Source organism: Rhipicephalus microplus, chromosome 5 (assembly GCF_043290135.1).
Source record: "Rhipicephalus microplus isolate Deutch F79 chromosome 5, USDA_Rmic, whole genome shotgun sequence".
Taxonomy (NCBI): Eukaryota; Metazoa; Arthropoda; class Arachnida; order Ixodida; family Ixodidae; genus Rhipicephalus; species Rhipicephalus microplus.
In genome coordinates this window covers 217,422,670-217,446,053 of record NC_134704.1, presented here as the reverse complement: position 1 = coordinate 217,446,053, position 23,384 = coordinate 217,422,670, and the positions used below count along the sequence as shown (strand labels likewise).

At 46.1% G+C, this 23,384-nt stretch overlaps 1 protein-coding gene across 12 annotated transcripts in view; it reads right to left on the bottom strand.

Moving 5' to 3' along the window:
* Positions 1-23,384, bottom strand: part of LOC119173521 (complement factor B) — a 1,265,978-nt gene that overhangs the window by 120,892 nt on the left and 1,121,702 nt on the right. For 10 of the 12 annotated variants that reach the window (XM_037424323.2, XM_037424324.2, XM_075896493.1 and 7 more), the window contains one exon: positions 8,427-8,615. The exons of the other annotated variants lie outside the window; for them this stretch is intronic. In XM_037424323.2, the coding sequence (XP_037280220.2) occupies positions 8,427-8,615 (189 nt within the window). The remainder of the gene's footprint in view (positions 1-8,426; positions 8,616-23,384) is intronic. 12 annotated transcript variants of the gene reach the window in all.

Below are 23,384 nucleotides of genomic sequence, written 5' to 3'. Positions count from 1 at the left end.
ATACAAGTTCATGAAGCCCTTGATATTAAGGCTTGCGGTGGGATTCCGGGCACACGAGATAAAAAAAGAAACATGGCAGGCTTAATCAGCGAAGACGTCACATACTTCTATGTGGTGATTGGGTGACATATTCCTTACCAGAAAAAAAGGACACATTGCAAGGCAAACAAAAGGAATAATTTTGATAAATCTCAAAAAGACGCAAGAACAGTGAAAAAAGAAAGTTAAATTTAAAGAGCGGGTTCCTCACAATCGGCTTATGGCGTCTGCGCCATTGTGTCCTGGTTGTTGGAAGGGGCACGCACACATTGTACGTGTGCATGTGGCAGCAAAACCTAACGCTTAACCAAGTTATTGTTTTATGCTAGTGGCCTGAAACAAACAACTTAAGATCTCTTGGCTACATTGGTAAGCGGGCTAAATAATAAGGAGTGCATGTTTAGCAAATTCGCAGCAGAGACTGCCTGCATGTCCGGCAGTGGATAAGCGGAGTTCGCTGCTCAATCGAAAGCATTACTCTCACACAAGAATTATTGCTGTAAGGTTTGCAGAGATGCTGAATGAGTTGAAAACACATACTTTCATTAGAAAGCAGCAGTTCAGTTACTTCCAAGAAGTTAGGTTATGTTTAAGTCCTGAATGGGCTGTTGTGAGAACGAATTTCACCGAAAATTACACTTCAATTTTTAGCGACCCAACTCAGTTGTTTCGCTGGTTGAATGCACATGACATAGTGCACACCCTAGTCACTTTACAGACCAGCAAACCACCCATGAAGGTGTTTATGGGTGATGTTTTGCCGTTATTTCATATTGTGTTCAACACAGTCGCAGTGCACACATTTAAGTGCGAAGTACTAGAGGTAGTGAAACAAGATCGGCAATAGGTGAAAAATACCCAATATATTTAAGATGGAGCTTCCTCTCAATAATCCAAAATACCATTTTGAACATTTACTACCTCGAGCAGGACCACAACTTGTGAGCAGAGTGCAACTTCTTTGGCACTTAACATGACGAAAGTGCATACGGTTGTGTCGGAGGCACAATAAAACATCTGGCAGCGAAAGCAAGCCCACAGAGGCTATGAGGAGGTTAGATTCAGACACGACCGGAATTTTTTTCTGTGGGCTGAAAGCAATGTAAAGAATATTACAATGATTTGGGTACCTCATTTACCCATTCAAGAAAACATAATCAAGCTCACTTCGAGATTTGCCATGGTGCAAACTGTAAAAAAAAAAACCGACAGCGGCACAATTTCAGACCGTCTAGTTTTTGGGCTCTTCATGTTAGCCCTCCTTAGTTCACCAAAACTTGCGAAATTCAACTGAAAAAGCCGCTCTGATTGGCAATGTGGCGTATTTTGAATTAAAGATTGTAGTGTCGACAGAAGACCACACATAAAAAAATGTGAACGAAAAAATATTTCCGTTACGGACACCACAATTTTCTCTTTTAGATGTTATTTATTTTAAATAATTAATTTATAATTTTATTTATTTACTTCAATACCCTCAGGGCCCGAGGGCATCACAGAGAGTAGTTGGTTACATTTTTAACACAGCATAAAGAAAAATCGGAAAATTGGTGGTTACATGCATCACTGAATGAAACTAACAAGAGATAGTGCACATTATAAGAACAAAAACTGGTATTAAAGAACTACAAAGCTCAACAGATCTAGTACTAAAAAAAGATCAACCAAACGATATAACACTCAACCACAAGCACGTGCTTATAAACAAAAAAAATGCAACGTTTCAACAACAATGCATTTTCTTTTTTTGGTCAAGATACCAAAAAAATGAAGAACAAAGTGGTACTAAAAATGAAAATACTATATTCCTAAAAATTTTTGCGACAGGTTAGTTATAGCAGCCTTAAACTTGGAGTTATTAGTAATCTTGAGTACAGATCGGGGAAGGTGATTCGAACTTGCTGACGTACAAGGGATGAATGAATTGTAAAAATGGATGGTGTGGCATGTGAGAATGCCACCCTTATGACGATGGTCGATGCGAGCAGATACATAAGAAGTGGTTATCACTTTATTCTTAAGGACTGAATTGTCGTAATATATCTTGTGAATCAGGCAGTGGTGAGATATTTCCGTACGTTGTGAGAGCAGAGGTATTGATAAAGTTGTTTTCATGGTAGTGACGCTGAAGGTGCGATGATAGGTAAAAAGAATGAAACGAGCAGCCCGACTCTGGATGGGTTCAAGCCGATGAATGAGTGTTTTTTGGCTGGGGTCCCACACAAATGCAGCATATTCCATTTTGAAACAGACTAATGATTTATACAGAAGTAATTTTACTGGAAAGGAAGAAAGATGAAAATTACGGCGTATAAAGCCCAGCGTACGATTAGCGTTATTGGTTACATGTGTTACATGCATCTTCCGGGAAAGATCAGAAGTGATGTGTACGCCTATATATTTGTAACATGACACAGGTTGTAGGTTAGTATTATTAAGATGATAAGAGGGCGATGTTGTATCGCGACGTGAAACGCGCATGTGCTTGCATTTGTTAGTGTTTAATTCCATGTTCCATGTGTTAGTCCAGTCACGAACACGGTTTATATCTGATTGAAGAAGATCAACGTCAGAGTCACTGTTAATAACACGGTATATAACAAAGTCATCAGGGAACAGGTTTAATGATGAACATAGATTACCAGGGAAGTCGTTTATGTAGATTAGGAAAAGCAAAGGTTCCAGCACAGAGCCTTGAGGCATGCCCGATTTAATTGCAGAAGTGATGGATGAGGTGTTATTCACAGTGACAAACTGAGAACGATCAGTGAGAAAAGAGTGAAGCCATTGAAGAACGTTTGAATAAATGTTAAGTTTGCCGAGTTTTAAAAGAAGCAGTTGATGAGAAACTTTGTCGAACGCTTTTGAGAATTCTAGGAATATGCAGTCGACAATGGAACCCCCGTCAAGAATGAAATTTAGGTCATGTGTGAATGTAAAAAGTTGCGTTTCACGTGAAGACGACTTGCGAAATTCATGCTGGTGATCTGTAAAAAAGGAGTTTGACTGTAGAAAAGATGCTAGATGAGAGCTAATAACATGTTTCATAACTTTACATGAAATGCATGTGAGTGACATTGGTCGATACTTATATGAAGAATGCCTATCCCCAGACCTGTGCAAGGGAATCACCTTCCCTACCTTCCAGTCTTCGGAAATGCAACCGCTATGAAGCGATTACTGAAATATATTAGTGAGAATAACGGCACTGTACACTATAGTACTAATGAAAAACTTTGAATTGATGCCATCTACACCAGATGATGATGAAACTTTTAGATTTTTCATGATTTTTCTATTCCGGCAGCATCAAAGACAATAAAGTCCATTGTTAAGAAATCCGAACTAGCATATGTGGGAGTTACGGAACACACATTTTGTGAAAAAGCAGAAACAAATACAGAGTTTAGAGCATTTGCGGATTCATCAAGTTTGATTATGCGATTGTTTGCATTTTCAAGGGTGGTTGAGAAATTGTCTCTTTTGTTCACTATACTCCAAAATTGCTTAGTGTTGGTAATTAAAAAAGATGGTAAAGTAGTATTGAAAAATAAATCCTTGGCATTATTTAGGGCTTGTTTGTACTCCGTAGCTACGGCCTGATAATCACTCCAACGTTGTTGAGTGCCAGTTACCTTTGCAGAGCTGAAAATCCGTTTTTTTTCTTATTGCGTAGTCGTTTAACCGATTGACTGAACCATGGTGATTGCAGGTTAGATGTGATGACTATGCTGGCACATATTTTTCTATAAGTGATAGACCCTCTTCTTTGAATTAAGTCCACTTAGTACTAACAGAGCGATCATAAGAGTTGTGCATGTAATCACTTAAAAAAAGCTGAAAGATCATGATTAATAGCATCATAATCTGCACGCTTTTAGTCTTGGATATAATTTTTGTGGTTCCTACTGTGAGGTACTGTGCAGGTGAAAGAAAAATTAGGCAGCAAATGGTCACTTAGCCCCTGTAAGTAGGATATGGAACGGAAAAGATCAGACGCAGTGGTGAGCACTAAATATAAGATGTTAGATGTGGTGACGTAATTCTTCTTGCCTGTGTCACTAGCTGGGACAAGTTAAAATCGTTGCAAAAATTCAAAAACGGGTCTCCTGTACCGGAAAAAGGATGACAAGCGGATTGCACGTTTGACCAAACTATATTTGGGATATTGAAGTCGCCTAGTAAAAGGAGCGTACTACTCGGACACCGTACTGTTAGCATGGAAGTGACATCATGAAGCACGTCAACAAAAGTGGATGAACAAGATGGTGGTCGATAACAAGCGCTCAATATCAGCTTCTCTTAGCACGTTTGTATTTCAACCAAAACACGTTTCAAAGCACTACTAAAATGAATTGGAAAAGATTAAATCCTGTCTGAAACCACGATAAGCACACCGCCGCCACACCGAACATTTATGTCCCAACGGTATATGTTGTAGTGTTTTTTTGCAATTAAATAATTCACTGTTATCAACCTGCGCAGACAACCAGGTTTCAGTAAAGCAGAATATGTCGGCGTTAGAACCATTGATAACAGAGCAGAAATTGTCAAGTTTTGGAATTAGGCTTCGAATATTTGTGAAACGAAACGGAAGTTGGTTTGTGACTGGTATCTTTGATCCACTTCCCCTCGTGTAGCGCTATTGGGTGTTGTGCGACACAAATGCATGCGGTGACTCATGCGAGAGATGTGAAGTTTTGACTGATGACATAAAGGATTCGGAGATTTCACGCACGCGATCATCACAGGGGTTGTATATGTAGCACTTTCTATTTACGTACAATTTGTTAAGCTTCGATCTTGAGGATTGGGTCTTTCCAAATTCAGTCAGTTTCTTTCTAGCAAGGCGAGTAGTTGGCGAATAGTCTTCACTAACGGCAACATTTACTCCTTTCAGCTGCGAACTACTCAGAAGTATTTGCTGCTTGAGCTTGAAGGAAGCATGAAGGCAATGATTGGCTGGCACTTATTGGAAAAACGCTGCGTCTCTTCCTGAAATTCCTCATTCGCGACGACTTTGCGCTCTACTTCAGTTAATCGTTTCTCCAAACAGTACGATTTTTTTGAAAATTCGCCTGTGTTTCTTTAAGCTCATCAACAGATTTGATTAGATCTGTCTAGACTCTCTGCGTTTTTTCGGTACGCGTGTTTACAGCTTGTAACATCTTGAACATATCATTCTTAGTCTTTGAATCAGTAAGAGGGCTTTGTACTTGCACTCTAGTGTTAGGTCCGGGATTGAGCTCAACATCACTGGACAACGTAAGTAATTGAGTTACAACGTCAAAGCATTCATGAAAAACAGAAAACAGAACTCCCAGGCTTGGGAACAGCAACAAACAAACGTTATTCGACTTTCTAGCATACAGAGATGTAGCCGAACTAACCTGAACGACAAAGCAGAATTGATTAGTGAACTGCATCGTAGTGCTGTTGACACGTCCACTGAAGGCACCGAGATTCCGCCAGCTCTTCATATATGCTACCGTCGATGATGTTGTCTTCGATCCGATTCCTTCCTTTGGTAGAGGGATGACCGTAAACACGTCGCTGTCGCACGGGCAGGCTGGTACATTCATATCATTGAGATGGCAGGACAGCCTGCTGGTGTCGCTTATCGCTGAAGATATCGGTACGGTGGTGAAATGAATCTATGCCGTAACCTGAACGACAAAGCAGAATGGATTAGTGAACTGCATCGTAGTGCTGTTCACACGCCCACTAAAGGCGCCGGGATTCCACCAGATCTTCATATAGGCAGCCATCGATGATGTTGTCGTCGATCCGATTCCTTCGTTTGGTAGAGGGATGACTGTAAACACGTCACTGTCGCACGGGCAGGCTGATGCTTTCATATCGTTGAGATGGCAGGACAGCCTGCTGGTGTTGCTTATCGCTCAAGATATCAGTACGGCGGGGAAGTGAATTCATGCCGTAACCTGAACGACAAAGCAGAATAGATTAGTGAACTGCATCGTAGTGCTGTTCACACGTCTACTTATCGTATTCGACTGAACGTGGCATACATGAACAGTTACGTGTACAAAATAAGGTGTACCACAAGTCTATGTTTTGCTAACTATGGCATCACAGAAACAGTGCAGCACACTACTAGAATCCCCCGGGTATCACGATGAGAGGCAGCTGTTCAAACAAGAAATGGACATGATCTGCCATGAACAATTAACCTTTCACAACAAATTAGGCCCTGTGCGTGGACTTTCTAAACAACGTCGGGTCATAATGTCATTGATACGTTTCCTATCCGACATAGGCCTTGCCGTAAAGCTTTTATTATGATATATCTCACACAGCGAAGCCTTGATTCACCTGATACCGTAATGTAATGTAAATAGTTTTATCAGGATCACAAGACCACAACCTTTATTTTCATGTCTTTCTTCTCTCTCCGTTGAAATATTTCTGTCCCCTTCCACATCCCCATACAGAGTAGCATGCCAGTGATATATAGACGCCAGAAAAATGCCTGTTTTTCCTAATAAAAAGTTTCTCTCTCTCTATTATCAGTATAACATGAAGCACTGTTGTCCTGAAAATACCAAGTACCTGAGAAACAATTTGATTTGACCAACAAACAATTCAACAATTCGACCATGTGATTCACGCATCAGTGGGAGATAAAATAAAATAGAGTCGGTGAGTGGATACTGTTGCCCATGTTTTGTTCATCAGCAGCCCTTTTCCTAGGGCTGAGAAAGCCAGTTATGGGGAAAAACAAGCAAGTTTGTTCTAATAGATATACACTGATTGTAAGTGACCCCTCACATTGGTAGTGTACATCAAAAATCAATTTTTTGTTGTGAAGAAAATTTACAGGCACAAAATTTCCACATAAAACGGAAAGGCAATGCATAGCACAATGAAATAAATTATGCATATTTAGCACGATGGCTTTGGTGCTTGATTTATGACTGAGTCTCCGCAAAAAGTCCCTTTTTGCCAATTTGCAAAAATATTTCTCAATAAATGTTTGTTTCTAGATGTTTAAGCTATCTTTAGCAGACAGTACGTGAGCAAATAAAAAATTAAAAGAAGTTTCGCGGCTAAAAGGTTGGCGCTGTTTTTACAAAAATTGCCCTTACCCACGTGTTTTCTCATCTCTTTGCTAAGTCTGTGTAGCCTTTGAAGTAATATAAGGTTTTAGTTGTAACGTCTCGTGAAAGAAGTATAACAACATAATGCTTCAAAACAAACTCTATCACCTTACCCAGATTAAAGGTTGTGAACGCATAATGTAATCCTGCCTAATGTTTCTTTTTTGGCAGCATATTTTGATGGCAGTGACGTGACCACACAATTCTTTGAATGAAGATACTTTACTAAGGTCACTCTCACATAGTTCGCTTTCACCTCAATATTTTCTAGAAGAATCACTTGTGGTCGGGTTTCGGGTTGAGGCGTTTCCCTTGAAATGACCAATACATATATATATATATTTAAAGACGTACGTAAAGATGATAAATAAAACCCTCAGCACGTACATGAAGGAAAAAAAGTACATTTCACGGCCCATTTTTTTTGTTATGCTATATATACCAACGAAAGTGCAGGGGATGTTTTCAGAAGTAGTCCTAATATACTTATGAAGAAGGAAAAGTGGATGAAAAGATAACTTGCACTGGGCAGTGACCGAGCCTGTGGCCTTGGAATAACGCGTCCGATGCTTTGCCAACTGAACTACAGTGGCGGCTGACCCGCTGTGCACATTGTGAGGTATGCATGTTCATCTGCCAACTTGTAATAACATCAAGTGCTACTTGACGCCAACAGGCAAATAATGGCTGTTCCACTCGCCATAATGCATGCTACTGGTGGCGAAGACCCACGATCCTACACCCCACGTTTATTGCACATATATACAACAGTAAGTGGACAGCCACCATGATAGCTCAGCCGGTAGAGTGTTTTATTCAAAGGTCGAAGGTTCAGTCCATGCCGACGGCAAGTTCTCTTTTCTTTCTTCGCAATTATACAACGAACACTTCAAAAAATATCCCCAACAATTTCCTTGGCATGAGTGTCTGTGAGTTGTCTGCATATACATGGCATTCATATCAATAACAATTTAAGCTGCGTTCATTATAGGCAGGCTTTGACAACTTGAGCTGCATAATGTGTTTTCGGAGCTCGCACTCGCATGTTGCCGTTTTCGCGAAAGATGTTGCATAATATTTTTAATTCCCGACAGAAGGCGTCACATGGCCAGGCAGTCACCGAAACCCGCCTGCGTTTTTGTTTGCCTTTTTGCTACATCTCCTAGACACATCAGTACATAAAAGAAACTTGTGACTCAGAAATGAACACGTTTAGGTTAAACCGCATTACAGCCCACAGTACTAGGCGGGGCATTGAAATGCTGTTACCTTTGTTAGAAATGCTGCACATCATCCCCTCGTGGAAGTTTGTTGCGTTCCTTGAACAATTCTCGCGAGAAGAAATGATTGTTGCCAACTGCATCAAAGAGCTTTCGGGATTTGCTTCACCATTTTTACCCCAACCAATGACAAAGGCAGTCTCTCCTTCCTTGTAAAACAGCTCCCCTCGCATTTGATCTGAAATTATAACACACGTTTCATTTAACTTGAGAACAATTTTGGCCATCGAACGTGTTTATAATTTTTGGTACAGAAGGTTATGACAAAAGTCGATTCTTGCAGTCTGAAACGTACGCATATTGTGCACCAGAATTTGCTGAACAAACGGGTTACATATTAGAGAAATGTTGTGTTGCGTGCATTTCCGTGATAAAAGTTACTAAATGCCTTACTCGTAACTCGAACAAAAAAGAACGCATCATTGTCCTAACTTACCTAAAAAAAAAGGTAACGAGTTGCTAATACTGTTGCCCCACAATCGAAAATTTCAGTTGATGTGTGTTTGTTGAAGCGAACCACAATATGAAATTTTAACTTGCACATTTATGATTGACATAAAATAAAAAAATGGCAGATCCTATGTACTGTGAGAACCGATAATATGAGAAGCACGAATGAGAAAGGTTGATATGCCACTTCAAAATGAGCACAACGTTACGAGATGGACGTAAATTATGCCGTACACGAGTTTCATGCCATAATTATCATGTTTGGACGTGTCATTTACTTTCATCATCTATTTACGTCATGTGATAGCAAATTTAGTATACCGTGACATGATATGTGGAAATATTTGCACAAACGTACAGGACCTTAGCCATGTTATAGTGACTTGAAGTTGCCTGTAGAATTACATGTGATGATTTCCGACTTTTTGGCACATGTTGAAGTCATCTCTATCAAACTGACACTATAGGAAATACGAGATTTAATCATACAGGCTGCACGTTAAGAAAACATTACTAAACTTACTTAGGCGAGTTGGTGTACATAATTGAATAGGCATTATTCAGACAACATTAGGAAGGTATCGTCGAAGCAGGATGTTCAGGTTGTCTTCTCAGTCCCGTGTAAACTGTCGAGATTGTGCAGTATGACTAGTCGGGAAGCCTTACCGCAATGCTCGACTCGGCACAAAAACAGGCTCACAGAGTGTGTGTCGAATGTGGTTTATGATATTTCTCTAAGTGGTGGCCGTTGCTGCATTGGGCAGACAGGCAGACGTTTTAATGAACGCGCAAAAGAGCACGACTTGAATGTACGCAATAAAGGAGGTAGCCACCTAGCCGAGCATTATAGGCGTTGTGGCTGCACACCTACTTCGAACGGCACGGAACTATTAAAAAGAGCCAAAGATAGGACTGAACGCGAAAGCGTTGAGGGGTTTTTTTAAAGCTCGTAATCACTGTGTAAACATGCCTTCTGTCACTCCAACGGACGCTGAGGTTGATTCTTTGATAGTTTTTTTGACGTGTTATCTCGCTCTTGCAGAGTTCCCCGTGTTTTAGTCTTTTATCCTGTATACGTGGCGCTTGTTTTCTTTGACACAAATTAGTTTGTATTCACAGAGCGCGTCTTCACTCCCCGGCAATGGGATGTTTTTGTTTGCTTTAGTCCGCTCCTGTGCGTGTTTTTATTGCTTCTGCATGCCTTTGCTAAGCGCGGGTCTACCGGAAGCGCAAAATAAATGTGGGTTTATTGGGTGACGCTGATATCTGTTCTCTAGGTTTCATCCCAACGTGCTTTCCGTCTTTTTATCGCTTCTTCCTTAAGTCACTCGCTTTAATTATAGCCTGGACCAGTTAAACATTTCACGCCCTGCTGTTCGTCAGCTTTTATTTTTAAGGTACCGTTTTTATAGTATAAAACATGTGCTGTCTAAGTTTCGAAGTTCAGTTTGCAATGTATGATAGGCGTGCATTCTCTTTCATATTTGGTCCCACTGTAAGCATTTGCATTTTTCTTTTGTTTTTGCTTATAAATCTTGGGGTTCCGTTTTATCGTACTTTTCGTGCTCTTCTATGAAGAGGTAATGCAGGAAGGTTTCGGCGCATAAAAAAGGTTTGTTTATGTGCAAATAAACTAAGGTGTAGACGTTAAACCCCACATATCAGTCAAACTTAGTTGTAAGTCAGCACTGGTCTGTGTTTTTTCTCTGTTTGGTAGGATCTTCGTCTGATTCGCGCTGAAGTCTATCCAATACAACAGTCATGGGTCTTTTCCGGGTCCTACAGCGACAGAGTGGCCGTTGGTTAGACTTGAAAAGTAGCCAAATTTAAAAATAAGTGTAGCCAAACTAGCAGTGCGATTTAACAATATCGCCAAAATTGTACCCTAATAGAAAAAAATGGCTTTAAGATTAATATGCAAATTGTGATACTGAACATACAAAAAAAGCAATGAAATCAAAATGTTTCCTACTTTCTTGGTCTGCGATCCACAGGATCTTGCATAAGTGATGAATTTAATAATTGTGGTGCTGTTAGGCTTAAATTAATACAGAGTGAAATAAAAGAAAGAAAGAGTATACAGCAAATAAAAAAATATTCTATCTAACAGACTAGTCCACTGAAGATTGGTGGTTATATACTGCTTCATGAAAATGATGACTGCCGCCACTTGATTGGTGAGTAACGGCATTTCACTTGTTTGTTGCGCACAGTAGAAAACCTTGATAATTTATAAAATAGAATGCCTACCCGATAGTAAAGCGGTGAGATGTGTGGAATAAAGATAAAATAAATTCGGCGCAAACGACTCGGCAGCGTTACAATCTGTGAATTATGTCAAAACTTATTTGTGCTGTAAAAGACTAAAAGGAAAGGCTAGATGTAGTGACTGTTATGCTAGCGGTGTGATTGTAAATATAGTTAAAGTATTACTCTTCCTGTGTGTATTACGGTATATATAAAACTATATAAACATTTGTGACAAGTGACATGTTAAGATCAAACGCTGTTTTGTCGCTAAACAGGCAGACTGTTATTGTTTTGGTCGACAAAATTAACCTTGAATTTTGTGACATTAAGTTCCACAAACCATATATTGCACAAGCTGGAGGCAGAGCAAAAACTTAGGATTTTAAGCGCTAAGTTTTGTGAGCCTGTATATAGTATTGCACAATAGAGCTCTTGCCCAAGACAGTAACTTTCAAACATTCCTGCCAAGATGCCAGAAGAAACATTATGTGTTGAAGCAGTTTTTCCTTGACAATAATAAACTGGCCTCTTTCTGTATCCCTTCAAGATGTAGAAGGAAACAATTCTGCGTGATTGGTTGCAAATGTCACCGAAAAACGGTATTCCTCTGCCGACCATACAACACGAGGCTCATCCATGACCGTTTATGTTCTGTGCTGCCCCAGACAACGCCTTCCTGTGTTGAATCGGCTGCAGCTGGTTCGCATTCATAAACTAGAGGAGGCGTTGCGTGACATGTGGATGGCAGCGTTGTCGGGAAACCTGAGCTCGTGTAGAACCCAAACCAATGTAAGATGTCAGCACCATACCAATAGCAGAGGGCTTCTTTTTTTTATTATTCATAGCCTAGCATTTTCAGCACATTGTTAGGAACACTATATATTTTTTTAGAATTACGCATCCAATGCTTTCCAATGAAGGAACATACTATCTAAATGTTACGTAATGATCTCGTGCCTAAGATATGCGTAAAATTTGCTTTTCACCGACAATGTTAACAAGTATGAAAGCAGCCACCAGTTCAAGATGGCTGGGAGCTGAGCTAGTGGTCAAGAGAGTGGACTGTTCGGCGAATCGGTGCTTTGACAGAGAAACCGCCATGAGAGCACAACTAAACACAACACACAAGAAGAAACAGACGAGGTCTGGTGCTAACTGCGAACAGGCTTTATTGCAGGAAGATCCGCACCTTTATACATCAATACCCTTGTAGGAGCACCGCCACAACAACCAACAAACTTCAAAACGGGTGAAAAAGAAAAAAAAAGGCAGCATATCCACGGGGTGAATGATGGAGAGTTAGGTGAAGCATCCGTCCGTTCATTCATTCTTGCTTCTGTCCGTCAATGCGTCGGTCTGTGTGACCGTCCACGCGTCCATCCATCCGTCCATGCGTGCGTCTGTTTGTGCGTCCATGCGTCCATCCATGCGTCCATCCCAGCATTCGTCGATGCATCCGCCCCTGCGTCAATCCATGCGTCCATCCGTCCGTGCAGCCATCCGCGCTTTCGTCTATGCATCTGTCTGTGTGTCCGTCCGTCCATCTAGTAAACACTCCAAGTACATCATTTAACCATATGGTATAGTAGCGCAAATTCGACGGGGACGAAGAGGACAAGAAAACACGACAGTCGTGTTTTCTTGTCCTCTTCGTCCCCGTTGAATTTGCGCTACTACACCATATGGTTAAATGATGTCTCACCAACTAGCCCAGCTCTCAACCCTACTGAACTCCTAGTACCACCATCTCGAATCCTTTCATCATATATTCCGCGTATAGAAGCACCGCCATCCAGCGGACAATCAAAAGGCTAACGAGAGGTGGCACACGCACACTTTCTCACAGCTTGCGCTTCTTGTCTACTTCCCACCTTTAACCATATATATATATATATATATATATATATATATAGATATATATATATATGTGTGTGTGTGTGTGTGTGTGTGTGTGTGTGTGTGTGTGTGTGTGTGTGTGTGTGTGTGTGTGTGTGTGTGTGTGTGTGTGTGTGTGTGGTTATAACAGAAGAAAAAAAAAGTGCCGACCTGTAACTGTCTCTCCTTACAACGACACCTCCACAGGTCAGCACAGGAATGGTGTATGGGGAATAAAAGACATAGGGAGGGAAAGATTGGAAAAGAGAAAAAAAAGAGATGTGAGGGTCATTCGAACTGCTTCCTGCAACGGACACACAAGCCCCCACGCGCCATGCACAGCTGACTAGGAAAGCTCCTAAGGGCCGGAGAGGTATCGTCATCGAGAGGACAATGGGTTGGATTGGCGCGTCGTAGAAAGCGCGTGATCTCTGTACGGAAAAAAAAACGTGGTCCGTAGCACTCACTAATATGAGTCCAGTGGACCTCGATGGGGAGGCACTAATGTTCCTTCAGGTCACAAGCGCTCAAATAGCGCCGAATTCTTGAGGAAGGTGATAAGGGCAGCTTGCGCGCGCTGCACCAGGCATGCGTGCGCACGGGGAAATATAATCACAATAACAGTGCTGTTGGAGAGTTCCAGTTTGCTGTAAGCATCTAAGAGTGATCTGCGCGTGTCCGAATACTCCTTACACTTGAAGATAATGTGATGGAGTGTTTCGGGCTGCGGGCAATGACGGCAGTTTGGGTCTCCCCGTCCGGACTGTCTGTGAACCCGTTCCACCGTGCAGTAGCAGCCGATGCGCAGGCAGAGAAGGAGGGCACGCTCATCTCTCAAAAATGCAGTTTTCGGGAGTGTGCGTGGTGGCTGCCCTGCCGCAACTCGTGGGTCAGGGTGGCGAGTGCTGACGGAGCACTGCGTGCGAAGCCGCGCTACGTCGAATGTGCTCACCGTTGCAGTCACAGGGGTTCCCGGCAGAGTTGCCAGATGTGGCTACTTTACGCCAAACTGGCTACATTTAGCAGGCCGCAGCGACAAATCAAAATGCGCTGGCTACTTGGCTAGTTTTTGGCTATTGTTCTGACGCTAGTGTCAACAGCTACCGTATGCGCTAAAATACGTGAAAACATTCACAAAACAAATGGCGTCTATTTAGTCAGCAAGCAACGGCTTCATCGGAGTACTGATGACTGCGCTCTCTTTATTCCTAAAGCATTTGGCGGCATGACAGCAAGGTTCGGCAACATTGTAACACAGTTTGTGCAGTTTCTTTGTGTTTCTTTCTGGCCTCGTTTTGTTTTGCCGGAATAATGCCGGTTGCGGCGTGCACGTGCAGCTTGAACTTATACACGGGCATACACCATATACTGGTGACGGCTTCTCCATGGGCAAGAATGCCACTGCGCAGAAGATGTTTCGGCAGCAATGGCTGCTGGACCCCAACCTAAAAGTTAAGAATGTTTTGGAAATGTTAATGTCGCTTTTTAGTTGTGCAACAGGTTGGTATTTTATCAAGAAGCGTTTTCTCCTGCTCCTTATGCTGTTCCTGTCTACCGTTGTTGTCGGGCAGCTCTCTGAGGAGGCTCAGTGGAAATTTCCGTACGTCAACACACGAAAATCAGTTGGGTGCCAATGTTTAAAACATTTTATTATGCACAGAAAGGCTGGCGGCAGGAACTTTGTGGGGAGCTGGCGGTTAGTTGGAGGTGGGTGACTGAAAATTAACGAGAACTTTACGTCGTGATGGCTTCTGTGGTTCCGAATATATATTGCGATAGCAACGAGCATTACAATGTTTGGCACTTTGTTTTATGAGCTGCATGGGTACACCAAGTTTATTTACCTGTAAATTCAGGTATACAAGAGAGACCAGACACAAGTAAACATACTCATAACGGTTATTTTTATTCAAACATAGCTTGAATTGACGTGACTTTCCAGCAAGGTTCTTGTATAGAACAGAAAAATAAACTGATTGAGTGATTTACTTAAACGCCAGCATTGTGCTGAAAGTGCGTACTTTACCTTTTGTGCAGACTTGGTTGCCCCTTGAAAAAAGAGTGAAGCATTCGTGCGGTGCAAGATTTGTTCCTGCAACATCGTAGGACGGCACACTGCGCCGACCTGACTAAGCATGCTGAAACAAAGAAGCACCGCACTAGAGTTGCACCTAAGGACCAGCACCAGTTGCGAGATGTCGTCGAGCCTGTTCTCGCGGTTGAGGAAAAGCAAAAAAGATGCGCTCTGAAAATTGTCATTTTCACCGCTGACAATATGTCAAAAAGATGTGTGGATGAGCTTTCGGATTTACTGAAAGGAGAGCTCAAGTACAACCTCTTGATGCAACGAAGCAAGTGTACAGCACTTATTACAGGAGTCCTAGGACCATGTTTTGCTGAATATTTGCACAAAGACATTTCAACGAAGCCATATTCGCTACTGGTCGATGAGTCGACAGATATTTCAGTCAGAAAGCTTGTGTTTGTGTCATTACGCTACTACAGCCTAACTGCAAAGAAAATAACCACTACTTTTCTGCACTTGGTAGAGACGCAAGATGAAAAAGCTGATACTATTTACAATGCTGTGCATCTGGCACTGCAGTATGGCGGGCTAAGCCCCAAAGACGGCGTTGGACTTGCAACGGATGGCGCAAACGCCATGTGTGGCCGCAATAATTCTCTTCTGAAGAAAATGAAGGATGAAAATCCTTCGATAACGCTTGTGAAGTGTGCATGCCACTTATTGGACCTTGTTGCTTCAAAAGCAATGAAGGCAATGCCAGGGAGCCTGCAGTTTATAGTGCAAGAAACGCATAATTACTTTTCCCACAGCAGCTTTCCCACGCGGTGCTTTCAGTCACAGCGTCTTCTCCTGTTACGGCTGAAAAATGTGGAGCAAAATTTTAGGCGTGTGCTGCAGCCAATTGATGGTTCACACCGCTCGTAGAAAATTCGTTGGCCGTGTCCGAGTAGCGTCGCTGTGGTAGCCGGTGACGTCAACAGCGACGTCAGGTGCTAATCCAATGAAAGACATTGCAGGCAGCGCAACGAAGCTCCTTGTTCTATCTACATCGAACGCCGAAGCAGAAAGGGTGTTTTCAGTCGTCGCTCTCACAAAAAGTGACTTGCGTAATAGAATGTCCCACGATCCTCGCGATCCTCAGAATCAAGTTTGGACTGCAGCTGAAAGGAGTCGCAAGCTCCACATTTTCGGTGCCGTGGGAAATTCAGGAGAAAGTCAACTTGTGTATGTACACCTGATTATTCTGGTCTAGTGAACTCTCTAGTCGGCCGTCGCTCTCACTAAAAGTGACTTGCGGAATAGAATGTCCCACGACCTACTCCTTGCGATCCTCAGAAACAAGTTTGGACTGCGGCTAAAAAAAGTCACAAGCTCCACATTTTCGGTGCCGTGAGAAATGCTGGAGAATGTTAATTCGAGTGTGTACACCTGAGTATACTGGTCTAGTCCACTCTCTAGTCTGATTTGATGTGAGAAAAGTGGAGATCATGTTTTTCATGGTTTTTTATGTGACAGAGGTCAAGCTGATGTGTTTGATTGTTTTTTTTCTGTAGCGATGCCCAAACAAGCCTAAATTACACTTGGCTACTTTTCTGTCTAAAAAATAAATCGACCTCGGCCAGTTGGCTCCTTTTCTGGCTACTTTGGTCAATTTTCTGGCTTCTTTTTTCTTCGAGGATCTGGCAACCCTAGTTCCCAGAAAGTGCGCTTCCTTGGCGAGTTCGTCAGCTGCTTCGTTGCCGGATATTCCAACGTGCGCCGGTATTCATTGCAGCACAAGATCACACCCAAGGTCCTGCACTGCTTAGAGCTTTCGCGCGATGCGCGTGGCAAGCCGAGGTCAGCGGGAGTCCGGCGCGAGTAGTTGGAGAGCAGCACGTGAGTCCGAAAGAACGGCAGCCGGCGGAACTCTCAGTTGAAGGAGGGCATCGGCGGTGAGGTCAAGCGCGGTGGGTTCTGCTATCGTCGACGACGCCTCGCAGGCGAGGCGGCATCAATTGTGAAGCTCCAGCGAAGGCACCACACATGCAGCCGCGGCACAACCGTCGTTCAACACTGAACCACAGTAAAGACGAGGAGTCGTCCCCCGAGAAGTTCGTCGAAAGTGGCGGCAGTTTCGGGCCGAAGCGCACACTCTGGCGTCGTCCGCTTGCTTGTCACTCCCGGTAACCATGTCCGAATCTTCAGAGGGCGATGGTGGCAGAGCGGGGCACTATAGTCATTCACATCCGGACGGCATCAAGCATGCCATCTACGCCGACGACATCACAATCTGGTGCGTTAGCGGCAGTGAAGGCTGGGTGCAAGATGCCCTTCAAGAAGCAGTCACCGAGGTGGAATCTTACTTGCGCCAAACGGGACTCAGATGCTCACCCGCCAAGTCGGAATTCCTGCTCTATAAAAAAGAACGAGGTGGCCGATCTAAGGGATAGAAACCCGTCGAAGAAAGCGATATACACTTTTACACGGGTGACGGCGAGGAAATCCCGAGGATAGACACCATCCGGATGTTTATTGAAGCGAAGGGTGGCAACGGCACTGCTCTGCGGAAGATTGTCGCCAACACTGCCAACGCTTTTCGACCCGTCAAAAGAGTCTACGGGAGACATAGAGGCCTTAAGGAAGACAATTTGTTAAGGCTCATCAATGCGTTTGTGCTCTGCCACTTTACCTACACCGTTGCCATGCACAACTGGCTTCGGTCGGTATGGGACAAGCTCGACGTGATTATCAGAAAGACCGTCAAGAAAGCACTGGGGCTTCCCGTATGCGCACACATCGAGAACTTGCTCGCGCTCGGTGCGCACAACTCTGCTGCCGAGATAGCGGAAGCGCAGCAACGCTCGCAGCTGGCTCGCTTGTCCACTACGACAGCTGGTCGGCGCATACTTGGCGAGCTAGGATTTAACCCAATGAGCTGGAAACAAATAACGTGCGTATATCAAAACATATACAGGAAAACGCCATTGTTGCCCCGATACCCCACAACACTCACCCTGTACACAATGAGGGACTTCGTCGGGCAAGGGCGACGGCTCTAGTGAAGCAAATGAGAAAAGGTGGCGTAAATAGAAGTTTCATTGACGCTACAGCATATCGAGACAGCAAAAAGTTCGCAGCAGTGGTCGTGGACCAGACGGGCTCGACTACGAACTGTGCCATGGTATGCACAACGAATCCACAGGTGGCTGAACAAGTGGCCATCGCACTCCCTCTGCTAAATGATTGGTGCGAAGAGATGTACAGCGACTCCAAAGCCGCAGTCAGTGCCTTTCAAAAGGGCCGCATATCAACACTGGCAGCCAGGATCTTGAACAGCTCCACCAGCGATGCGATTGTCCCTCCCACCATACATTGGTTCCCCACGCATGTCGGCTCCGTAAACGGCGTTGCACTGAACCCGAATGAGTCGGCCTACGCAGCAGCGTGCGCACTCACTGACTGCGCTGCTCTCGACCTGAGCGACGGCTCCAGTGCCGACAACATGGGACATAGAGACACACCCACTACACACAACGAAATTACGAAGTATTACTACATGGCGAGGCGGGCATTCCCAATGCCACATTCAAAACTGAATAGAGCACAGGCCGTCTCGTTGCGCTTACTTCAAACCCATTCGTACCCGTCGTTAGCATACCTAAATGCAATTTATCCTCACAAATACCCCGATGCCGCCTGCGCCGCTTGCGGACAGACCGCTACGTTAGCACACATGCTCGGGGAGTGCGGGTCGCTTGGACCGACTTATGGCAAACCCGATTGGGATGCGCTTCTGCACAGCCCAGAACCAGAACTTCAGGACCGAATCCTGGCCTTCCAGTGTGCCCGCGACAGGGCCGCCAGGCTAGACCTGCCGGTCCCCAAGTGGGAGTAGCCGGTAGACGCGTGGCAACCTCGGCGTCTGCACTAAACTATAATAAAGTTGTTCTCACTCACTCATAGTCATTCACATCCGGTGAGCTCGGGACGAGGGCCTAGAATGCCGAAACGCATTGCTCCATCCGTGAGTGCGGAAGTTAGGAGAGCCAGAATACCAGCTGCTGCTCGTGGCGCGAGCGTTTAATACCTATATGATTTAGAGCTCGAAGATTGGCCCGGAGTGACAGCGGCATGTCTCCCGCCTCAGCGAGTATTGGGCCGATTTGAGATGATCTGGGCAAGCTGAAAAACTGGCGAATCGCAATACGATGTGCTGCGTCCAGTGTCTCCTGGTTGGGACGCGTAAGGGCCGTGAGAGGAACGCCGTACAAAATGCGCGCCACAGCCATTCCGTTGTAGATGTGGAGAGCTAGGGACGGTGTGCATCCATTGCCGCGAGCAAGGAGCACTCGAGTGGCGGAGGTGACCCTTCGCGCGTTTCGAAGCTGGTCACTGACTGCTGATGACCAGTTGAGGCGTTGGTCCAGCTGCACCTCGAGTTAGGTCACTCGCCTCTTCCAAGGGATGGGGATTTTTCGGAAAGTGAACTTCGGTGTGTAGCGCTGGGCGCCATAACTGTGGTACAGCAGTATCGCTTCCGTATTCGCTGGTGAAAGCCTCATCCCCTTGCCCATAATGAACGTGTCAATAGAATCCAGGACGGTTTGGACACTGGTGCGAATACAGCGGCCACTGGGCACAGGTCCCGTCGCGAACACTGCAATGTCATCCACGTAGACCACTACACGCACACCACAGGGAAGAGCGCGGGGAACGTAATCGTCGATGTCAGCAAGGGCGAGATTGAACAAGAAGGGGCTGAGTACACTGCCCTGCAGAACACCAACACTCACTGGACGCGGTTCACTAAGGACTCCACCGACGCGCACATGCATGGTTCTGCCGCCGAAGAAGGCAGCGATGTACGTGAAGAGGCGACCACTCACTCCGAGATCGCGCACCGCGTTCAGGATGATGGGGTGTGGCAGAGAGTCGAATGCCGCCTTGATGTCTAACAGGATGAGGTACCCGGCCTCTCCTTTGTGCTGTGCCTCCTGTAGCTTCGCGATGGCGTCGGCAAGGGCGTCGGCAGTGGCACGCGAACTGCGGAAGCCACACTGTGAAGGCTAGAAAACATCCAGTGCCTCGGCAATCAATTCACTCAAGTCTCCTCAGTGCCATAGCCTCGAAGAGCTTGCCCGCTGCGGAGGTAAGAAAAACAGGGCCCTAGGACGCTGGCTCCGAGGCGGGTTGGCCCTTCTTGAATACAGGGACGACGATGACTTCGGGCCACTCTTGCGGCACTTTCCCCGTACGCCAGACGTCGTTATAGGCGGCCAAGAGCACTGGGAGCTGGGACTGATCGATGTTGCGAAGCATCCGGTATGGCACGCCGTCAGCGCAGGGCGCTGAGCGCCATTAGCGTGACGCCAAAGCCAGGCGCAACTCCCCAAGAGTGAACTCCTCGGTGCATAAAGCGCGTACCTAATTGTGCATGTAGGGGGTGAGGAAAAAGTGGCGAGGTTTGTACCACTCTCGGCGATGGTGCAGCGGGAGCTGGGGAACCTCAGGAAAGTTTTCCGGAGCGCTGAAGCGGAGGGTTCCAGCCAGTAGCTCGACTGATTGCTGGTAAGTAAGACAATGTGCAACAGCAATGGCGAGGGCTAGAAAACGTAACTCAACGGGGCAGAGGACGGCAATGAATATCCTCCACGCACGCGTGGAGCGTCGTGGGTTGTCCAGCATGACGCATAAACTACCCCAGGAGTGGTCGCGTCTTTGCCATGTGTGTCGGCGACACACGGCCTCAAGGTGATTACAAAGGGTCCAGAGCTCCTTGCGGTCGCTTTTAGTAGCACGGCGCTGGCGCCTCCGGCGAGCCACGCGTAGATTAAGAAGTTTTATGTCCAGGACTGGTGTTCCCACTGACACTGTGCACTTGCGCGAGGCTGCTTCGACGCGGCGGGCGACGGGCGAGAAGTAGGCGACACCGGAAAGTTGGGAGGCAGCCGAGAAATGCCGAAAATGCGGCCAGTCAGTAACAGTGTATGTGCGCGTGCCCGCACAGCGCCGATAAAGTGGCTCTAGGTGGAGGGGGTAATGATCTCAGCCCCACGCGTCTGCCTCCCTCTTGCATTCGTACCGGCAGTAGTCACTCACACTTGGGAGGTCTTTGGCACTGTTCTTTACGCCGCGACGGACGAAAGTCGGATAGCCGGTGTTTATAATAAGCAAGCCTGTCCGAGCAATGGTATCCGACAGGTCTCTGCCTCTGCAGTCTATGTGGTCACTCCCCCAAGCCGTATGGTGCGAGTTGAAGTCTCCACAAATTACAGTCACCTTGTAGTCGTCGCACCAAACGAGTCACAAATGCCGTGTCCCACCTGTGGACAGGATGGACATATACGCACGCCACTGCCGTGTCGCACTGCCCGAGGCGCACTTTAACAGCCACACATTCAACCTCACTGCACAAGGTGTCAGAAACATCAACAGTGCAATGTGCGAGTCCATTGCGCACGTAGGTGGAGGCGTAAGAGCGGGCGAGAGGATGTGTTGGGTCGCAGCACGCATCTAAGTCGCAATCGCGCTCTTGACACCTCACTGTACAATGGTAGCTCGAGTAACCAGTAAGCCTACATTCGCTTCCGCGTACATAAGCCTTCTGTGGTGCGACGATGTCGTACTCGTTGAGCCAAAATTACTCAGCGAGCTCACTGTGACGGCGGTGCAAAGACCGACAGTTCTACTTAAGGATGTGCGGCCGCCGTGCACAGTTTTTACTCGCCATGCTGTGTCAGAGCTTGTTGCGTAGCCAGTGCTGCTATGCAGAGCTGGCGAACCGGCCAGTAGTGAGGGAGCAACTCCAACGCGGCATAAACTGCGGCCGCGAGCACAGAGATCGCCGAGGCGTTCTATGTAGCGGTGGTGGTGTTCGTTGACGCATGAGCAGTAGAGCCACCAGCGGCCACTGCATATGACAGCCCCTCTCAAGTGGCAGAATTGTGTGCCATGGGGTTGTTCTTGCGAACAACTGCAAAGGCCTCGCAGCGTGTCATGGGGCGGGCCAATTGCGCGTGGAACCCCGCCGTCCTCACTGGCTCTTGTTGCCAGTGAGGACAGCAGGGTTCTGTGGCAAGATGGGTGGCATCACAGAATATGCAACGCGGGCGCGGCGCGGTGCAATCGGCACGCGGGTGTGGCCTGCCACTGCGCACACAACGTTCATGTGCGGTGCAGGTGATGTCCGTGCGCCCGTAGCGACCGCACCGTTCACACTGCACAGGCTGAGGGCGGCGAGCACGGACCGGGTGTCGTTGTTCGTAGAGTTTGATGTCCTGTGGAGGTTTCCGTGCAGAGAACATGACGACAACATTGCGTTCGGATCGCGTGCATAGCAGAACAGGGAGCTGAGATGCGATGTTGTCGCGTAGTTGCTCTTCTATGAGTGCTGGGTCGACGTTGTGGATTACTCCACTGCAGGTGTCGGTTGACACCTGCCTGGCACGCACGGGAATCTCGCAGATATCGGTACCTGTGAAGAGGGGCGCAAGCGGTGCTCCCGTGGCAACGTCGACCGCGATAACATTGCGGCCGAAGCTAATTCGCATACGGTGGGCTCCCTCAACTGCCGCTAATTGTGCGGAGATATCCTCTTTTGTCACAGACTGAAAGGAGTTTTTCCTGGCTGTTAGCACGTAGCGGACGGTTTCCAGCTGGGAAGTGGACCCAGGGCTCGCAGGTAGCTGAGAGGGTGGGGTACAATTTGGGGTTGAAACCGCAAGTTTTTGTACCCCCTGGTTCTTCTGCCGTGTGTTGGTGGTAGGAACCTGTGGTTCGCAGAGTTTTGTGCCGTTTGGAGCACCAATTGATGGCAGTGAAGGAAGTGGTTCCTCGGGCGGCCCCAGCACACAGCTGTTGCGAGCAAGGGGGCGCGGGTGCGTTTCTTGAGATTCGCTGGGTTCGTTTTTCGTCCCGGCGGCGTAGCTGAGTAGACGGTCTTGAAAGAGGTGTAGTCGGGACCGGGAGGAAAACTTGTTTTTCTCCCTCGTCTGGTGGGGTGGAGAGGGCTGCCTTTCCAGGTGTCCCTGTGTGGTCATTCACCAAAAGGGAGGAGGAGCCCTGCTCCTTCTGTTCCGGGCTGCTCTCTTCTACAGGGGTGTTGGGAGAGGGGGCCAGTGTGTTGTGTGACCACGACGAGGAGGAGGTGGGGGATGACGTTTCAGTGATGGCGGAAGAACCACTGCTGGCTGTATTGCTCTTCTGAGGGGAAGAAGACAGCTCATATTCTGTCTTTTCTGGGTAGCCAACCTCATTACTGCTGCTGGCTTGAATTTCTGTCTCGTGGCATGGAGACCGGTTCTGCAGAATGGCGGGCGTCCTTAAAATGATGGCGGCGGCTGTTTGCTTTCTTGTTATTGGGTG